General features: G+C 35.7%; 1 protein-coding gene across 5 annotated transcripts in view; it reads right to left on the bottom strand.

Annotated features, from left to right (window-relative positions):
* Positions 1–22,037, bottom strand: part of LOC100350425 (bifunctional heparan sulfate N-deacetylase/N-sulfotransferase 3) — a 186,207-nt gene that overhangs the window by 94,810 nt on the left and 69,360 nt on the right. For 4 of the 5 annotated variants that reach the window (XM_051820057.3, XM_051820058.3, XM_089302882.1 and 1 more), the window contains exon 4: positions 18,029–18,183. The exons of the other annotated variant lie outside the window; for it this stretch is intronic. In XM_051820057.3, coding sequence (XP_051676017.1) covers positions 18,029–18,183 — 155 coding nt within the window. The remainder of the gene's footprint in view (positions 1–18,028; positions 18,184–22,037) is intronic. 5 annotated transcript variants of the gene reach the window in all.

The following is a 22,037-nucleotide window of genomic DNA, read 5'->3' on the forward strand; positions in this document are numbered from 1 at the left end:
AGTTCCACAATGCTTCTTCCATTCAGTTGGTCCTGTTCAGGTTCTGTCAATTTCAGAAATAAATCTATGTGAAATTTGGCTTTTGGAGAGCATTTATGACAACCTTGTATAACTGTGGTTGATTTTCCTCACTTAACATGGCCCATTAATCCTGATGCAGTCTCTGGGAAATAAAGGAAAACTGTAGAGGCACAATAGATAAAATGTGTTTTAGAAAAACATGGCTTATGTGGCTAGCATGTATTTTTTTCTACTGAGTGACTTTTGAAATTTTTCCATTTATATTTTCAATTGCTTGATAGTCTTCAAAAGTTCCCCTCAAATTAGGCTTTCTTTGAATTAGTTATGGCTTTCTTCAAGCCAAAGAGCAATTTCACATACAAAGAACCATAGTATCAGGCTGCTAACTGGACTGAATTATAGAACTATGTTACAAATAGATACAAAAAAGACAGGAAAAGGTGTGGCTAGCTTTGTTTTCCAACCTAATTACTAGCAGAAGGGAAGGAAATAGGTGAACTACTTGGGCACTGAAGGATAATAGGCTGAAAATTACAGGCCATTACCATTTATATTCCTCTACATGGCATAAAAAGTCTCAAAATTTAGTCCCAACCAGTTAGAATGAGGTTGGAGATGATTCTACACCTTCTATCAGCATTCAGCCCTTGTTCCAATTTCTTATGATTTCCTTCCTATCTTGGCTGTACACTATACATACTGTTCTCCTCCACTGGGAATGTAAACTCTGGTCATTGTCCAAAATTCAGTTTAATCAACTACAGTTCAAGATGCTAGAAATAGGAATCATCCCATTGCTGCTCTGGGAAAGAATGGATGGTATCAGAAATGGTGCAGATTGTAACTGTGTTTCTGAAGGGTTACAGGGAAAGACTTCATTTTATCTATATCCTTTGTAAAAATTATCAAAAGTACACAATTAATATACCACTTAGCTCCACTAAAAATTGGGTTAAAATATCTCATTTTCTTTCTTTTTAACTGGTTTCTAGAAACTCAAACTGAAGTTTTTACAGCTAAGAATATCAACACACAATTTGTGTTGGAAAGGATAAGTGAAGTATAAATCTAGACTGGTGTAAGAATAGGTGTGTTACTCTTTCTGACTCTTTTTGTCTCTATTTCTCTCACAAGTAAATAAATTAATACGAGAGGTCAGGCATTTGGCCAATTGGTTAAGACACTGGTTGAGATGCCTGTGTTCCACTGCCCCACATAGGTTGGAGTAGATGGATTGGATTTCCAGCTCTGGCTCCTGATTATAGCTTCCTGTTTTGCCGACCTGAGAAGCAGGAGATAATGGCTTTAGCAATTGGGTCCCTACCACCTATGTGAGAGAAATGAATGAGTTCCTGGCTCCAGTCCTAGTCCAACCTAGTTGCTGTGGGCATTTTGCATGTGAACCAGTGGATGGAAGCTCTCTATCTGCATTTCTTTCTTTTATTTGTCTCTCCAAATCTGAAAGAAAAAGAAAGGAAGGAAGGAAAGAAGGAAGAAAAGAAAGGAAAAAAGAAAGATAGGGACCAGACGAAAAAGATAGTGACAAGATGAAAAAAAATAAATTTCAGGTGCCGGCTCACTTGGTTAATCCTCTGCCTGGGGCGCCAACATCTCATATAGGAGCTGGTTCTAGTCCCGGTTGCTCCTCTTCCAGACCAGCTCTCTGCTGTGGCCTGGGAGGGCAATGGAGGGTGGCCCAAGTGCTAGGGACCCTGAACCCACAAGGGAGACCAGGAGGAAGAACCTGGCTCCTGGCTCCAGATCAGTGGAGCGCCGGCCGTGGCGGCCATTTGGGGAGTGAACCAGTGGAAGGAAGACCTTTCTCTCTGTCTCTCTCACTGTCTATAACTCTACCTGTCAAATAAAAATAAATAAATAAATTAATTAATTAATTTCAATTACAGACTTTGAAATAAAATAAAATGAACAATCTCAGATTAACAATTTTTTGAAGAGTATGGGGAAGAACAAAGGTGAAATTCATAATGACCTCTGAGCTACTTCATAAAATTCAAATGCTGTTCCTGAAAATTTGTAAGAAATTATGCTGATCAAAAACTCAAGGTAGTTTTTAAATGTTTGAAAATAAACAATTGTGTTCTCAGGAACCCCATGTAATAAACAGATGATCTAACACAGAGGTGACATTTTCCTTATGTAGGATTGTTCAACAATATTTGGCAATTAATGTATATGCAGTTTATATTTTTCTTTCTAGCTTTTAACAATAAAGAAACATTGAAACTGTGTAGTTTTACCTCTTGTTTGTGTGTTCATGGCACAGTGGTAGAAAACTCTATTGGAGTCAGACATAGCATGACATTTCACCCTCCTATTTATCACCACCGTAGGTTTAAGCCTCATGTCCCGTTTTCTACATTGCTGACAGAAAAGTACTCCACTCAAATGGAAAAGTATTTGGTGCAGTTCCTGAAACATGATACACATGCAATGACTGTTGTTTATTACTCTTATCATTACTATTTTACCTCCATTGTTTTCCTGTGTTACGATCCTAGTACTCACTATAATGTAGAAAGTATGAAACTCCTGGGCCACACTTTTTTCACCAAAAAACATACGTTATTTTTTCTACTACCACTGTATGTATATTTCAGGATTCTCACTCCTGAGGCTTCCACGGTAAACCATGACTTCTACCCCTCTACTCCGTCCTGGGCCTGCTTCCTTCAGATCTGTCCAAACACCAAAACCACTTCCATGTAGTTCTAGTCTGGGAATCACTGAGCATTAGTAGGAGATCTCTTTAAATCAGTTTTAAATACAAGCAACATTAGTTTGTCCCTAAATTTGCACTTAGTATCAGAGATAACACCTGAAATCTTAGTGAAAAGAAAAGTCTGGGCTAAGATTACACATAGTACATTCTAGAAGGCAGATTGTGATGTTTTAGGTTTATCCATAATACTAGATTTGCAGCTGACTACTCTGTCTTCAAATTTGAGAAAAAACCCATACTACTTTGTAATAAGAAGCAGAAAGCCTAAAACAGTTGACATGGTAGCTTTAAATTTAAATTAGTCTTTCCATTGATCCGTGATTGAAAGTAACATCTTAGATCCAGGAACTTTGTAGTTTATCTCAAGATTTTATTAGTGAGGGGTATGAACTGAAAAGACTAAGGAATATGGCTATGTTACTATGAGCTATAAGTTAAACAGAACACAGATGGAATTATTTAGTTTCAAAAGTGGGTTCATGGTCTCCATGTCTTATCCCAACCAGTTCATTTTTTCCCTATGGTTCTATCATATCATTAAATGTCACTGTCAATAATCAATTCAAGAGGTCGGCGCTGTGGCACAGCAGGTAAAGCCACCGCCTGCACTGTCAGCATCCATGTGTGTGCTGGTTCGAGTCCTGGCTGCTCCACTTCCGATCCAGCTCTCTGCTATGGTCTGGGAAGGCAGTGGAGGACAGCCCAAGTCTCTGGGCCCCTGCTCCCACATGGGAGACCCGGAGGAACCTCCTGGCTCCTGGTTCGGATCAGCTCAGCTCCAGCCTTTGCGGCCGATGGGGAGTGAGCCAGAGGATGGAAGAGCTCTCTCTCTCTCTCTTTCTCTGCCTCTCCTCTCTCTGTGTAACTCTGACCTTCAAATAAATAAATAAATAAATAAATCTTTAAAAAAATAATAACCAATTCAAGCCTGATGCTGTACCAAAAAAGACAGATATTAATATTAATGCCTCCTGGTTTCCTCACTCTTTGCCAAATTCTGTCCAATATCATGTCTTATCAGTTCTACATCCAGTATACATCTTAAATCTATCCACTTATCTCCAATTATGTCACCATCATCACGCTATTTCAATCCATATCTTATCCAATGGCCTTCTGGCATAGGCTCCTAATATTCTACCCATTTCCTCTCTTGCCTCCTTTCAATCTGTATCCTACAGAGGAGCCAAATATACATTTAAATGACATAAAATCATCATGTGACTTCCCACTCAAAATCTTCCCATGGTTTCCTCTTGACTAAAATTACAAAATTCTTCACATAATCACAAGCTCTGCATCATATAATCCTTGCTTCTCTACCCTCATTTTGCATCGCCCTCCACCATTCATAATATTATAGTCACATTAACTATTTCCTGAAACTCACCAAATGCTTCTCCACAGCAGTATCCCCTTATATGTGGTTTTTTCAGCCATGAATGGTCCTACTCCAACCCTTCACCTGGATAAATCTGACCCTTCCTTTTAGATTATATATATATATATATGTGCATATATATATATATATCTCTTAAGAGGTGCTTTTTCCCACAAGTCCCAATGTAAATGAAGTGTTCATTAGGCCTTCTCTTAGTAGTTTTCATTCATTTTTCAGCAGTTTGCAAATATTTATTTGCATAATTATTTACTTAATGTATCTGTTCCACATTAAGCAGCAAACTCTGCCAAGTCTGAGTGCTGTTTTACTACTGCTATACATCCGATGTCTTGCCAATAGCAAGAGCCTGACAAATATTAGTGAACAAGTATGGAAAGTGATTCTGACCATCTAGCTCTCATTCTGATGAGCACTTTCTCAATTATCTCAAACTGTCATTTCATCTGAAGAATGGACACATAGTAACTCAAAAGGAAATTTTAATATTTATACAAGCATTTTAAAACACTTTTGAGGCTAGAGCTAAGATTCCAGTACAAAACAGACATATTTATTTGTTGTTATCAATTTATATATTTAATTTACAGAATATTAAAAATTAAGATTTTCCTAAATTACACATCCCAATAAAGAATATGAAGATAATGTAATTTTATTGAGGAAAAAAATGGTGCTGTTGTTCTTAGAAAAATTCCCCCAAAAATTAAGGAAAAAAAGAAAAACAATCAAACTTCAGGTAATTGAGAAACATAATTAACTTCATTACTGAAGAAACCATTATTCAGTACTATCTTTGATAATATTTCTTTATTTAAACCTTTGCTAGTAATTAAGAATGGTACTTTACTTTTAATGTTTGTCTTTGTTTCAATCTTTCTAAACAGAAGAACCTTTTTAATTTCCATTAATGACTAAAAGATCCATTGCTTATTACCATATTTCACAGATTAGCAAGTATGCAAACTAATGTAATTAAAATAACCCACAATAATAGGAAATGAAACAGACATTTTGCACTCTACAGAAAAAATCTAAAACTTCATTACAACATAATTTGAAACACTTCTAAATGCTTCCCTGCAGTTCATTTTGGTTGGAACATTTTGTTTCCTCAGTATATCAAAGCTCATGCTTTGGTTAAAGATCTCATAGTAGTGAGAGTTTACATAGGGTTAGTACAAAACTTCCATCTAAATTTAATGGTATATTTTGGAGTTGTTTCCAGAAAAATTAATTTTTACATTTACTTATCTAATTTATTTGTGTGTGTGTGTGTGTGAGAGAGAGAGAGAGAGAGAGAGAGAGACAGAGACAGAGAAAGGAGAGAGATGCTTTCCATCCACTGGTCCACTCCCAAATGCCCACAACTAACATGGATGGACCAGTCTCAAGCCAAGAGCTCATAACTCAATCTGTGTCATCCACATAGGTGGCAGAGACCTAATTACTTGAGCTATCACTTGCTGCCTCCCAGGGTGCTCAGTAGCTGGAAAGTGGAATCAGGAGTGGAGCTAGGACTCCAATCCAGGCAATTCAGTATGGGATGTGGGGGTACCAAATGATATCTCAACCATTGGCCCCTAGAAAAAAATTCTTTTTGCTTTTGATTTTTAAAATGACTTCCTTAAGAACTGTGACCACTAGAGATACTATATCCTAAATAAAAGAATACATTTCCCAGATGATTGGAACATCTTAGGAAAATGAAATTAAAACCTTTTAATATAAAAGGCACACACACATAATCACATATATATATTTAAAAATAGGAAAAAATCAATTTATGAAACTATTTCCTTGAATATTCATTTTAAAACTTGTCAAAATTATCTGTTTTCCTGTCGTAAAAAATTTCAGTTTATGAGAACTAGTAGGGTCTCTGGCACCTGGGGATAGAGTCCTATTACACAAGCTATGATCAAGGGGAAGTTTTTTTTTAAGTTTTTATTTAATGAATGTATTTTTCATAGGTACAACTTTAGGAATATAGTGGTTTTTCCTCCATACCCACTCTCCCACCCTGACTCCCATCCCACCTCCCTCTCCCTTTCCCATCCCCTTCTTCATTATGGTTCATTTTTAGTTTGATTGTATATAGAGAGGACCAACTCCAGGTTAAGCACAGATTTCAACGGTTTTCACCCACCCACACACACAACATATAGAGTTCAGTTAGAGAACAGGATTTGTAGTCAATTCTCATAATACAACTCATTAAGGACAGAGGTCCTACATGGAGAGTAAGTGCACAGTGACTTCTGTTGTTCCTTTAACAATTAACACTCTTATTTATGACGTCAGTGATCACCTGAGGTTCTTGCCATGGGCTGCCAAGGCTATGGAAGCCTTTTGTGACCATAGACTCCATCAGTATTTGGACACAGCCATAATGTTCTCTCCTCCCTTCAGAGAAAAGTACATCCTTCTTTGATGGCCCTTTTTTTTCCACTGAGGTCTCACAGAGATCCTTCGTGTAGGATATTTTTTCCCACAGAGTCTTGGCTTTCCATGCCTGAAATGCTCTCACAGGCCTTTCAGCCAGACCAGGAAGCCTTAAGGGTTGATTCTGAGGTCAAAGTGTTATTTACAGCAAATATCATTCTAAAAGTCTACTGTGTGGACTGCTTCCCATATTGGACTTTCCTTAAGGGGAAGTCTGTAGTAACTATTGACAAGGTAGCTAATTTTATATAAAGTTACTATTTCAATGAAATTAAATTCTTCTTAATCTAGAACAAAATTAGGCATGTCAGGATATGTCTATAAGTTGGAGATGTGGTACCACATGTTCACATTTTAAATATTAAAATTAATTTCTGATATATGATGTTATCTCTCATAAAGTTTGAAATGAAAAATACTAAAAGATATAATAGTGTAGGAATCTGATTTTTCTTCTCAATTGCAATATAAAAGCATGCAAATAGTCTCTATGATTTAATTTAAAATTTTGTTTCTTTAAATAATCTTTTGTGGTTTTAGAAATTTTTCTATTTAAATGCTAAATATAAATGCATGATTTTTAATCAATAGTCTAATGTTAAACTAATATACTTGATTTTTCTGATATTTAAGTAATAACCTCCTAAAATAATTTGATAGATCATTCCCATATACTTGGATAACATTTATACATTTGGCCACTAGATATCTCTCTAGTTTTCTACATGATGCTCTTTAATTCATAATAAAAATTTCTGTTTGCCAAATGACTTGTGAAAATCTGTTGTGATAAATATATTGTTTTTAATAGATTGGGTTTAAGGGTTTAAGATTATCCTCTATTGGCAGTTGTCCTATAGTAAAGACTTTGGCTGCTATTTAACGTCCCTGGTTTCTGAGAGATAACCCCTAACTTCTCCAAATTTCTGGAGTGACAGGAGTATCTTTGTTATTCATAATGGCCAGTGGTAGTGTATGTAAGTTTATGTTAACAAGATCACTCAGGATGCATTTGGCCAGAAAGCCCAACCACGTAATTAGTGTTGGTATCTTTGAGACAGATAATACTAGTCTATCCTGTGGGTTGGAGAGAATTAGTTTGCATTAATTCACATGGGTGCTGATTCAATCAATTAAGCCTAAGTAAGGAAACCCTAGTTTTTAAAAACTACAATTCTGATGGTTAGGTTAGCTTTCCAGATCGGTGCTTTTCCTAGGGATCCAGGAGCCACAGGAAAGAGATATACTTTGTCATATATGCTTGGATAACAAAATGTATTCCTACAATTCATTATTATGAGTATTAAAAATGAGATGTTTTGATGTTGTGAAATAGAATGACATTGTAATAATTCGCAACACAGAAGTGTGACCTTTATTCTGAAGTTACTTGACTCTGGAAAAGAGTGTATGTAGCGTTTAATTAACTGTATAGTGAGAAAAGAATCTTGTTCTTCCCAGAGCCAAAAAAGGGCAGACTCACGATAATGAAGTTATCAGTGTACCAGGAATCTTGGGGAAAGGGAGCAATACAGCATTATGAATAGAGCTTAGTTTTCAGAGTCTTGCACTCTACCTCAGTGCAGCTCTTCATTGCTCAGAGGATACTGGATAGGTTATTCAACTACACCAAGCCTCAACTCCTTCGCTTGCCAAGTAAGGACAAGAGAACTAATATTTCATAGAGTTGTAGAGAATCAAAAACATAAAATTAGAAAGTTGTTGAATATCACTTAATTTGCTTTTATTCAGTTCAAATTATCCTCTTTCTTTTTGAAAGAACAAAAAGCAAGACAAGAAAGCAAAGGCAAATTCAAAATCCTTTCCCCATCACTTCTGCCTCCAAAAAATTTATGGTATGTAGAACAGTCACCAAGACAGCAATACTTGTGGTGATAGGTGCATAAATTTAAGATATTATGTGAATCATTTAAGCAGATATTCAAGAGAAAAACATTGCAAAAAGTAATATTTTAATACTCCAAATTTGTTTTCAAAATATAGCCCTTTACATTCTGATTATTAGGTTTGTATAATAGCCATCAATAACAGTATCAAATAGCATGACCCCTTTAAATTATAACAATTAATGGTTGCATGGACTTTGGAATTAACAGACCCAAGGGTAAAATCCTCTCTCCAGATTTCACTAGTTGTGTGATCTTGGAAAAGCATATCCGCTCAAGAGGATATATCAGACTACAGATGACTGTGGGTATTAATTAAGGATGCATAGAAAGGGCCAGCACAATAATCTGGTAAGTATCTGGAACTCAACAATTTCTCTTCCTGTATTTCCTCAGAAGAGTGAAGAATTTCTCTAATGGAAATGCAAGTTTCTGTTACATACAGAAGTGCAGAATCATAGAATTTTGAGTTTCACAATGTTCATGATCCGAGAATAAGTGAAGGGAAGAATGGGCAAACAGAATTGTTTGGAGGTTGCTGCAGTGACTCAGGTGTGAGATGCAAGTGTAGTGGGGACTGGAAATTCTGAAAAGGAGCAGGAGATTGTGCAAAGGAAAAAGTGACAGAAATTGTTGGATGATGGAGAACATGGAGGACAAGAAAAGAAAATGTCAAAGCAGACCCAAGGCTTGCACTTGAATGGATTTACTCTTATTTTTTCTTCTGCTGCCAGTTCACCCTCTGCTATGTTTATAACTGCTTCTCAGAAAAAGAAGTTCTCCCTCAGTTTTAAGTAAATGTAATTTGTAAAAAGACAGATAAAACAAAATTCAGGAGCAACATGTATTGATCCAGAAAAAAGACACACACCCCGTCCGCCCCGGCCCCGGCCTGGGGCCTCATGCTCACATCTGGCCCCGGCCCACCAGTAAGTATCTAGGATGATATATAAAAGGCTTTAGTTCACTTTGTGTCCACATACATTTGGACAGTGAGAGACTATTTTCATGTAGTACATTTTCTAAATTTATCTTTCTTTTTATGAAACCAGTTTAAATTACCATTTATATGTGCTGGAGAAGAAATCTTGCATTTCTGTTAGAGAAAAAGGGAAACAATTTGAGGAATACTTTTCAACCATCTCTGCCTTGTTATAGAGTATGAAACCTTCCCAAACAAATGAGAAATAAGGTATCTGGAAAGAAATACACACACACACACACACACACACACACACAAAAGATTCTAAGTTCCTAAGGTGAGAAGAAATTCTGAATCACTGTAGTGTGGGTGGAAGGGGAGTACCCATAAGTAACTGAAATGTAGAACTTCCCAAGAAAAAGCAGCAGCACATACTTGGAAATGTTTAAGTACTCAAAAGTAGAGAAGTGGGAGGCTCAAGCCTGGATGTTATTTTTGACTTCTAATTCCTTTTCACTTCCTCATCATCCATCCAATTAAAATCTCTATTTATTCTATCTCAGAAATAGTGTTCACATACCTCTCCTTTATACTCTCACTACTATTAATTTAGTTAAAATTGGCCTTTATTTCGTCTTCTTCTATTACTTCAGTAGAAATTCAGTTTATCAGTTCTCTTCCAATTTGCTTGTCTCCAGTCCCATTCTAAAGAATTGGGATTCTGCCTTCTTTGTGGAAATGCTTTAACTCTGGGGTAGCAGACGACACTGTGATCTTGGGAATTCAAAGTACTTAATATGTGTAATAATGAAAGTAATTATACATGATATCTTCATTTAAGAAAGCAGATTTTTAAAATCCTGAAAGAAAAGTAGTTGTGAAATAACTGTAGGAATATGCCAAAGAAATCAAACTAAAGGATAGGAAATTCAAAAAATTTAATTTCCTCTGAAAATTATGAGTATTTGAAACCTAAAAGAAAACTTCTATTTAGCACAGTCATTAACAGAAAACTTTGAATTTAGTGACAGGTCTATGAATTAGCTGTGTGATTTGGGGCAATTAATCCCTCCAAGTATTAGCTTCATCCTCTGTTAAGGTTGAGATGACAGCAGGAAGGTTGTGATGAGAATTAAAGAAGATTAATAAGAGAACTAATAAATTTATTAAATTCGTAAATGTTCCAGACACATAACAAAGGTTCAGCTTGGAGCTCTCATATTCAAAGGTTTAAACACATAGAAGAGATGAAAGGAAATGCACATAACCAAGGACAAAAACCAACAAAGCAAGCGGTTTTAAAAAGTTGTAAGAATAATGCCAAAGAAGCTAAATCTCAGAGTAATTTGTTTTTCACAAATTGGTAATTTAAAATGGACTTGATCAGCGAAAGATAAGCAAGGAGTATTATATCACATTCGCAACTGGTAAAAGGGGAAGAAGTCTGAAATAGTTTACATGTTGGTAGAGTAAAAATGTAGAAATACGTTTACTTTCCTTCTACCAATATTTACTTTGCTTCTACCTCCTTTATCAAACAGCATAATTTCCAGAATATTTATTATGAGATAAACAAAATTAGATAAAAGACAGTAAGATAAACTAAACTATTTCATTTTTTTTGGACTGAGAAGAGCACATCTTCTGTTACATTAAAAAATCAAACTCATACATTTGATGTGCAAATACTTTTAGTAATCATAGAGAAGAAGAAAACAATAGTTGAAAATATGCTAAACTTTACGAAAAAGGAGATGATAACATTTTAGAAACTGTAGATCAATGTGTTTAATATCAACCCTATGAAATCACAGAAGGGATAACTGAACAAGTTATTAAGAAATAATAAAGAAGAAAGTGATAACTATGAGAAACTATTATGTTTAATACTTTACTATCTAATTGCCTTTCAAATGAAACTTCTAAACTGGTAACAAAAAAATGCCCCATGGATCTCAATGCTTGATTTTGGCAAGATCTTTCACAAACTTTGTATAATACATAAGGATATTATTAAAATTAAATAGATTTACATTGGATTTGCCCACTCTTCTGAAATAAAAGTGGTTATTGGTCAAATGTTAAGTTGGGATGCAGGTTCTATGGCTCTGTCACAATTCTTTAACTCTAAGATTATTTTATTCAACTTTACCAACAATTTGATGAAGATGTAAAAGCCAGATTTATAAAATCTAGGATTTATAGAAAATGTGGAAAGACACAAAGCAAGTTAAATAACAAAATCAACCTTGAGCAGGATGTTGATATACACTGCACATAAAACATAAATGATATTTTACAGGGACAACTGTAATTTAAAGACTAACAGTCAGTTAAAAACTATTGGACAAAAATAAATACCTGAAGGCCTAATAAACAGCTCACAGATAAAAGGTCTGGCAAATGAAAGTATGACATGAAGCTTTTAAAAAATCTAATGTGTGGCCAGCGCCATGGCTCACTAGGCTAATCCTCTGCCTGCGGCGCTGGCACACCGGGTTCTAGTCCTGGCTGGGGCACCGGATTCTGTCCTGGTTGCTCCTCTTCCAGTCCAGCTCTCTGCTGTGGCCCGGGAAGGCAGTGGAGGATGACCTAAGTGCTTGGGCCCTGCACCCGCATGGGAGACCAGCAGAAGCACCTGACTCCCGGCTTCGGATCAGCGCGGTACGCCGGCCGCAGCAGCTATTGCGGGGTGAACCAACGGAAAAGGAAGACCTTTCTCTCTGTCTCTCTCTCTCACTGTCCACTCTGCCTGTCAAATATATATATATATATATATATATATATATATATATATAAAATGTGATCTTTGGCTACATTAATTAGTGTAAGGTGCCTATGAAAAAAATTATGCTTCTTTTTTCTAGTGAAACCATATCAATGAACCACAATTTTCATACTGGGTCAGTATATATTGGGAAGGAGAATATGTTGGAAATTGTACAAATATGGCAACTGGAATGATGAGGGGGCTTGGAAATTTATAGACTGCTTCAAGATACATAACCTGGAGAGACATTTAAATTTATTAACATCCTTTTATTTTTAAATTTTCTGTACTCATATTTCAGACATCCAGGGCCTACCACTCTCAGGGCTAGCCGATTCTTAATGGTATCAATGCAAACACCTGAGAGCATATTCTCCCAGTGTAAATCAATAAATTCAAAGCTCCTTTATCAGAAATTCATATCATGAGTAACTATCCCACTTTTTTTTTTTTTTTAGAACAGGCAGAGTGGACAGTGAGAGAGACAGAGAGAAAGGTCCTCCTTTTTCTGTTGGTTCACCCTCCAATGGCCGCTGGGGCCTGGTGCGCTGCAGCTGGCGCACCGCGCTGATCCGAAGCCAGGAGCCAGGTGCTTCTCCTGGTCTCCCATGTGGGTGCAGGGCCCAAGGATTTGGGCCGTCCTCCACTGCCCTCCCGGGCCACAGCAGAGAGCTGGACTGAAAGAGGAGCAACCAGGACAGAATCCAGCGCCCCAACTGGGACTAGAACCAGGTGTGCCGGCGCCGCAGGTGGAGGATTAGCCCATTGAGCCGCGGTGCCAGCTATCCCATTGTTTTAATCACTTCATTTTAAGTGTCAGTAGGCCAGAGCCAGCCCCTATATCTGAAATTATTCAAAGTACTCACTCCTAAGCTTTCTTACTTTGTCTTGTATCACCTTTACTCCATACGACATGATAAATAAGCTTGCTGAGGTTTGAACAGGATTTGGCTCTCAAATACAATGCTGATGTTTAACCCCCAAATCATACATTAAAGTATAAAGAGGAAGAAAAGTTCATCCAATTATGGTTATTCCATGTGGAGCTGAGTGGTAAGTCTTAAGGTCACTGGAGGTGTGCCCCCAGAAGATAATTCTGAGAGAGTTGGTTACGAAACTTGAGTGGGGTCCAAACACATACACACACTCTTTCTTGGCCTGCCATGGGATCCTTCCTCTGCTTGAGCTCCACATTACACCATTGCTGCCGTCATCAGAGACCAAGCTAGTAGAGCCATCTGATTTTGGATCTGAACTTCTCAAACTGGGAGCTACATAAACTTTTCTCTTTATAAAGTTAGTTTTCCCATGTATTTCATTGTAGAGACAAAAAGCTGACTAATGCAACACTACTGCCATTAATTTTGTCCTTGCTCCCTCTGCCTTCTGTCCAACCTTGGTAAGTCCCCATGTAACTTCATGGTGTGACATGAATCCTTTTCTTTGAAACAGTGAGTAACACAGTATTTTTATTTCTTTTTTTTCCCCAAGATTTACTCATTTATTTGAAATACAGAGATACAGAGAGAGAAGGAGTTGGAGAAAGAGATCTTCCATCCACTGGTTCACTCCCCAAATGGCTACAATGGCTGTGGCTGGGCTAGGCTAAAACCAGGGCCAGGAGCTTCTTCCAGGTCTCCCATGTGGGTACAAGGGCCCAAGGACTTGTGCCATCTTCTACAGCTTTCCCAGGAGCATTAGTAGTGAGCTGGATCAGAAGTGGATCAGCTGGGACTCAAATCAGCACCCATATGGGATTCTAGTGCCACAGGTGGAGGCTTAACCTTCTATACCATAGCACCAGCACTATCTTTTCAAGGCTTCTGCTTATGTGTTAGACTTAACCATACTGAACTAATAATCAGAGCTACATTTTATGATAGTAAAGATAGAATCTTAAGGCTATAGACATACTTATTTACATTTTCATCTAACAAATATTTATTGAGGACCTAGTAGATGTAGCACCATTCTGTACACATACTTACCTAGAGTAGAATTCTGCTTCTTAAATGTATTGGAATGTATCTTTTCATGAGTTCCTTTATGAGTACACAGATTCCAGTCCTTTCTAAATTATAAATTTATTTCTCATATTCAGGAGTGAATTTCCATATATTTAACAATCAGCATGCCATGCCAATGACCAACCAGAACTTCCACCAGATGGGATTCTTTCTAGGCCAGGCTTATTTACCTGATAGTTGGGAGGTTTGAGACCATCTGAGAGAGGGTCTAAGGTAATAGTGGAGATAGGAGTATAGTTATGTCAGATTTCAACATTGTAATAAATGATATGGCCGTGTGGGTATGCTTAGATTTAATATTATCCATGATAGTACTCACACACCTCTTAGCCTTCCATTCTGTCTTCTGTCCTTTTCAAGTTCTTCAACCATTCATTTTATGAAGTAAATTATAGATTTCACCATATTGGTCACCCTGCTCTGAATAATGGTGAGTATTTTTCTTAAACTGTGCAGCTCTAGAAGCAGTCTACCAGCTCAGGGAACTCTGCATCCTGAATGGAACTCCAGGTTTTTATTATGGCTACTACAGTTATACTTTGAGTTCAAGATCAATCAAATGAAAACCTGGTGTGCCTCTCCATAAAGTGCTTCACTAAAAATAATACAATTTATTAATTCTCTAGTTGGCAAGCAAACTAATTAAAAAATTATCATAAGAGGCAGCAAGTCTTTCAATGTATTTTAAATTATATTTTGATGCTATAATCTTTATTTTTGTATTGGAAAGCTTAACATGCTCACTAATCAGAAAAGTTGAGTAACTGACAACAGACATTCCAATAATGTAAATTAACAGGTTCTGCTGAATTTGAAAAAGAGACGGAAAATAGGTACTATTTGAAAGACTTACGGTAATGTATTCAAAAGCGCGATACACAGTAAGATTTTAATGTGTTTAGGAGGTCTATTCTAGCATTATTAACTTTAATAGTATTGTCTATAATGATGTTAAGTATCACCTGATATTGGCAAACAATTCTATGATAAACATATCTACTACTAATTATTTCATTATTAAAAATCACAGTACTACCATTTGCTAAAATTTAGGTCTATTTTTCAATTGAGCATATATACTACTCATAATTTTTTTGAGATTTAAGTACTATGTTATTTTGGTCTTTAAATATTTTATCATAGTTTTATATCTGTAAAATGGGTATTTGAAGCTGTGTTATAGGCCAGTGATTTATGTTTTTAGTTAATCTGCTTCAGAATTGGTACCTTAAAAAAATTCCCTGTTGAAAATTTAGTTTAATACCTGAATTAGACAATGTTTTGAAACCCAATTTTTTTTCTAATCTCCCTCTAAAGCTGCATTGCCTGATAGCTGTAATCATGAAATGAAAGTTTGCTTAAAGGATTTGCTTCCATAATAAACTATTAGAGCTTTCAAAACTAAATTAAAATGAACATCTAATTCCATTGTGGGTCAGAACTGTCCAATTATGCAAAAGAAAAATAGATAGGATGTATTTGCTAAAACTCAATGAAAATCACAGGTGTTTGGCTTAAATGGTGACAGACAAGGCCCAACAAAAGAATTGTGGATCACAGTCTCAGATTCTCTAAGTTGGAAGGCTATTTTAAGTGCTTCTATTCATTTCCTCTATTCTTGGCTAAAGACTCATTTCCTTCTTTGGGAAGCACCCATGTCCACTTTAAAATCTCAGCACTGGGGGCCGGCACTGTGGCGCAGTGGGTTAAAGCCCTGGTCTGAAGCGCTGGCATCCCATATAGGCGCCGGTTCTAGTCCTGGTTGCTCCTCTTCCAAACCAGCTCTCTGCTATGGCCTAGGAAAGCAGTAGATCATGGCCCAAGTCCTTGGACCCCTGCACCACGTGGGAGACCCAGCAGAAGCTCCTGGCTCCTGCTTTTGAATGGGCGCTGCTCCGGCCATTGCGGCCATCTGGAGAGTAAACCAGTGGATGGAAGACCTCTCTCTTTGTCTCTGCCTCTCTCTGTAACTCTGTCTTTCAAATAAATAAAATTAATCTTAAAAAAAAAAAAAAAACCCTCTCAGCTCTGTAGGATATAAGTAGAATGTAGCCCAATTTAAAAACACAATATTACATATGTTAATTATTTGCTTATTCCAAAGTAGATGGCTGAGGCAGGATTTCATCCAGAATAGTTTCCATTAAAATAAAGTGACTTGTGCTCATCTGACTATACCTGATAAATGCTATTTGGTCATGAAGCTTCTAAGATTCAGTTGTTGTCTTCCTTTCCAACATCTTTGAGACTATCTGTAAGAGTGAATTTTAAGGGACACAAGGGAAAGGTTGCCCTGTGAGTTCTACTTCAAATTCTCCAATTTTTTTCCTTATATTACCAGGATGGCTAAATCCTCCCTTGGGGTAGCAGGCAGAAAAGAAATGTAGACTTATACCTTTTGATCAAGTTTGTGGACTAGTGAGGAAACCTGGCTGACATAATTTATGCAGTATTAAAAGACCTAGGTTTCTGATCGTAATATTTCCACTACTAAGCTTTATAATCATGAATGAGCCCTATATTTATCCGAATCTCAGTTTCCTCACTTATAAATGGAGAATAAATATATCTATAATTCATATTGTTGTGGATATTATGATAAATCATATATAAAATAAATATAGAATAAAAACTGAAAGCCTTGATCTTCTCTCACTGCATTTTTAAATTTAGCAACAGTAAAGTTTTGGAACCCAAATGCCTTAATGATAAGTATGAAATTAACATATATTCAGAAACTCTATAAAATACACTTTAGCCAAATGTCATTGTAGTGAAAAATAAGCTTTTATAATTAAAAATTATGGTTATTTATCAGTTACTCCAATATCTGGGAAGACTAGGAAAAAATTGAAAATGGCAGTTTTATGTACTAAATACAATGAGCATAACAACTATGGTTGCCATCTATTATATCCCCACTACAAAATACCAGTTTATAAATCATAACCCTTTATTGTCTAAGTTTGAGTTAGGTATCATGAGGATTAACTGTTTAACCTCCTCAGCTCTAGCAGTTGATGGAGAATACCACAGAAGTGGTTGTCACTACGTTCTTTGATAACAAAATTTCCTCTTACAACATACTTATTTTTTATTGTAAATTTCCCTGATCCAAGTAATAAACCCTTCACTATGAAGCAGTGTACCTTGTTTCAGCCAAGCAAATGTTCAATCCATATAATATGTACATTTGAAGCATCTTTTAAATGTTTTTCTTTCTATTCCCATCACTTTCTTAGATTGAATCATTATTACACTGTACCCACATTATGGGCTCTTACCTGGTCTTTTCCCTCAGGCTCCTTTTACTCCAAATCATCTTGATACCTAAATTTTATTCTTATTCAGGGTATATCTGAAATCCAATTTCCATAAGAATATGTCTCTGGCCATTTCTAATGACACATTTCTTTGAACTGTGGGCTTTTGACCATAGGGATTGATTGGATAAATGTTAAAAATTTCGGCCTCCATTCTGTAGCAGAAAATGCCTCTGGGTGGGAGCCATGTTTTAGGAACTCTGGTCATAATGTCATGTAACTTATTCTTGTTAATGACTTGCGAAGTCTCTTTTAAATTGGATTCCTCAAAGCATTAAGTACAGTGCTGAACATCTAACACCAACTCAGGAGACATATATTGACAAGATATCAAGATATTAATGATCACATAGAAATGCTCCTTTATAAGGGCCAAGATGCCAAAAGCCTCAGAAAGGTTCCAGCATAAATGTCTTGTCCTTTCTCTGATTAGCAGACATGAGTTCAATGCAATAGTCTAAGTGAATTACTTACTAAGGCAAATTTTTTGTTGAGAATCATCTGTTCCACCAAAGATGACTCGTTATGGAAGAGATGGGGCTGCATATGGCTCCACATATGAGGAAACCACCAGAATTCATCAACAGACCCCAACAGACAGTCATCTCCTTCATCTTCCTCTTCAGTTCCTTTAGGGAGGAAAAAGATTATTCAATTAATTCCAATTGTATTGATCTCTCTGTCTACCTGTTTGTCTATCTATATCTATCTATCATCTATCTACATCTACCTCTATATATTAATTTAGAAGATGCCACTTTACATTTTGTATGAATTCAGGACTCCATATTAACTTGTTGAAGTTTTATTTTCTCAAATTAAAAACAGGCAGAAGTCTCTTGGGGTTTCCCAGTAGTCAGTTCATTACTGATTTCTACTTCCTTTGAAATGTGAGAGTGGGTAAGGTGAGCTAAGATTTCCTATGAAAATTTCTTAATGTTTTTAATCTCTATTCCCTGTCACCTATAACTCCTTTGTTCTCTTGCATCTTTCCCATCATCTCTCCTTGATTGTTCTAGTTGTCCTTTGCTCAAAGTTTATTTATCAGGACAGAATAACAAATGTTGGGTTCTTTAGAAAGATAGTTCAGACATTTGTTGTTCTCTTCTGAATATCATGACAAAAATCTGTGATTCAAATATTCAAACATTTGAATCATGCAAGATTGGAACTGTAACATTTTCCCATCTGACAGATTTATCTCAATTCATGGTAGGCATAACTGTATGTCTTTCTTTCTTTTTTTTTTTCTTTATAGCTCTGTCTCATCTGATTTCCTTAATCTTACTTTGGGGATGCTTTACATCAGAAGTAATTATACTAAGAGATCTGTTGCTTTCATGAATGGATTATCCTGGCCTCCTACATTCCCCTCCTTTGCCCACCCTTGTTGAAATCAGACAAAGAGAGGGGAAAGAGAAGTCAAATTTTTTGTTTGGAGTGTCCTTTCTTAAGTTATTACAAAACTATGCCACACTCATTTATACAGTTATTACAGCTTAAAATTTACTTCTATGTACCTATTAAAATAACTTGCCTCTGTGATTTTCCTATTCTAATATTACAAACCATCACTGATTGTGAGTTTATCTTGTGTCAGACTTTGTGTTAAGTGTTTTACAAGAATCATCTCAATTAAACCTCACAATCCATGAGGTGAGGGCCACCACTAACCTCCTTTTACAGATAAAGAAGTTGATATTTTGGAGAGAAGTATCTGGTCCCAAATCATTGACAAGCTTGGAATAGAACCTGAATGCAGAAACTGAATCTGACTCAGATTTAGCAACTCAAAATTTAAGGCCTTTAATTATCATTCACTAACCAAATGTTGAGTCTAGAAATGAGATAAACATTTACTAATTCAATATAAAATTGATCTTTACATTGTTAATTAATTCAGTCATAAAATTTACTGATATTATTGGTTTTCAGTGATTTGGGGTAATATGAGAATCCAAAAAGCCCAAAGAAAGATAAGGGAAATACTGTCACTAAACTTCCCTAACAAAAAATTTCCAATTAAAAATAAAAATCCAATATTTTAAATGCAAAGAACTGGGATCTGACTTTTTTTTTTTTTTAACAATTAACTAGGTATTTCACCTTGAGCTTCTCTCAGTTTCTATGCTCTTATCTAGAAAACTCCTAAGACTCAAAAAAATGGTACATGAAAAGTGCATACCTTGAATATGGTGACTACCCACTAAAAGAGAGTGATGATTTTTATTTTATTCATTTCTCACATAAATGCATAAACCCTTAATAAATTACAACAAATCAAAATGAAGTTCTCTCCTGAAGAGTCATGACAGTGATACCTTTCTCCTTCCCTTCAAGACAGGGTGAAGAAGATAGAATTTGTAGTAGTAAAAAGAAATTACTCTTACTCAGAAAGGAGAAGAATTTTATAGTATCTAAATCTTGAAAGATTCAGTAATAAATTCTATATGTGTTCTCACTGAAAAGTGGTTTTACTGGTCTTGGACAATACTGGCTATAATTTTGTGGAAACATTTTTATTATACACAGATAAGAAGACTTCAAATGTTAGCCTTCACTTCTTCCTCTGCTCTACTTTCCCTGGTTTAGAGAGAGGATACTGTATTATTCTGAGTTCTGGGAGTTGCCCAAGTTAAACAAACAAACAATCAAACAAAAACCTGATGAGATCTTTCAGACATAGGAAGGAAGGGTGGGGCTGGCTGGAGTCATTCTCTAGCATTCAATAATATACCAAAACAAACAAACAAAAAATCTCCAAAATTTAGTTGCCAACAGTGTTTTCTTTTCTGAATCTGAGTTGTCTTGGTTTTGCTACTGTGGCTCTTCTGAAAAATCTCTCTTTCCTCCAAACATACTACATTTTCTATATTTCCTGATCTGGCATGGGAGATTCCTTTGTATGGCAATTTTCTTTTCTTCAAATGATGTCAAATATTCCACAATAATTAGCCCCAAATTAGGATATATTTAAGAAGAGGTTATGGGCACTCTTCTACTTCCATAAGTTCTTGGAGTCTCCCATTGTGAGATTTAATGACGTTGTAAGTTTAACTTCTGCAGATAAAAAGAAGCACATAATATGTCTCTGCCAAGGTAGTAGATCTTTCTTACAAACAAGGGATTTAGAATATATATCTAATTCTATTTTCATTTTTGAGGTTACAGTAAGGACAGTAAGTATTCAATCATAAAACAAAGTTATAATTATGAAGTTTCCATTTGTTAAATCTTAAAATAACCACAGAAAAAGTTTATTTATATATTGGTCTAAGTAATTCAGGGGAATGAGGATTTCAGAGCTTTTTATGTCAAGGGTATTCTTAAAATTACAAAATTTAATTTGAGACCCAGAGTTACATGAAGATGTATATTTCCACATATTGAGTGTATTACACAATGATTGATATGAATGCACTAGAGTTAAGTGTTATGATTCCATAATTTCCATGAAAACAGACATTAATTAATTCTATAGTTTCCATGAAAACAAAAATTAATTAATTCCTGAATGCAATATTAATTTTGTCTAAAAACAGAATTTCTATTAAGGTTATTTTTGTGCATGTAGAAATTACATTGATGTTAGTGGTATACAGGTAGATTCTCATCATGATAAGCTTATTAAAGCCTTGAAGGAATTTATTAAGTACATACAAGATAATTCATAGCCACCTCATCAAATTAAAGATTAAATAGAAACATTTCCATTGTAGAGAACTATTTGATAAACTTGTTTAAATATTTCAATTTAAAAGATTTGTTACTTGTTTACTTACTTCAACAGATCACAAACAATGATATAAAATGCAAAAGGAAAAAGGAAATGCTCAGGAAAAAGGAAATGCTCCTTTCATTCCTTTTATGCAGTTCCCAAATTCTCTTCAAACAGTTGCCCACTCATACCATTTATCATAAATCCTTTCATAAATATTCTCTATCTATATTAATAGCTGCATGACTGTAAGCAAGTTACTGAACTACTCTTTAAGTTTCCTAAGATATAAAATAAGTTAATGGTAATATATCTAGAGATGTGTAGATTTCATTCTATTTTTTTAAATTTTATTTAATTATTTTAACGAGTCATAGAGAGAGAGAAAGATCTTTCATTCCCTGGTTCACTTCTGAAATGCCCGCAGCAGCAAGGGATAGCCTAGGCTAAAATCAGGAGCTTAGAACTCCATTTGGGTCTCCTATCTGAGTGGCAAGAACTAAGTACTTGGGCCATCATCAGCTGCCTTCCCAAAAGCATTTGAAGGGAGCTGGATGGGAAGCCGAGGAGACACGAGTTGAACTGGCATCCAAATAAGAAATGTAGACATCCAAAGTGGTGGCTTAATTGACTGTGCCACAATGCTTGATCCTTCTCTGTTATTTTCATGTAAATGGTAGTGTGTTCTAATAATTTTATTGCATCTTGATTTTTCAAAACATTTCTCAATTGCTCTTTCCTTATCAGTTTCATTTAAAATTTTCT

This window comes from Oryctolagus cuniculus, chromosome 8 (assembly GCF_051225735.1).
Source record: "Oryctolagus cuniculus isolate XC-2025 breed Fujian yellow rabbit chromosome 8, ASM5122573v1, whole genome shotgun sequence".
NCBI lineage: Eukaryota > Metazoa > Chordata > Mammalia > Lagomorpha > Leporidae > Oryctolagus > Oryctolagus cuniculus.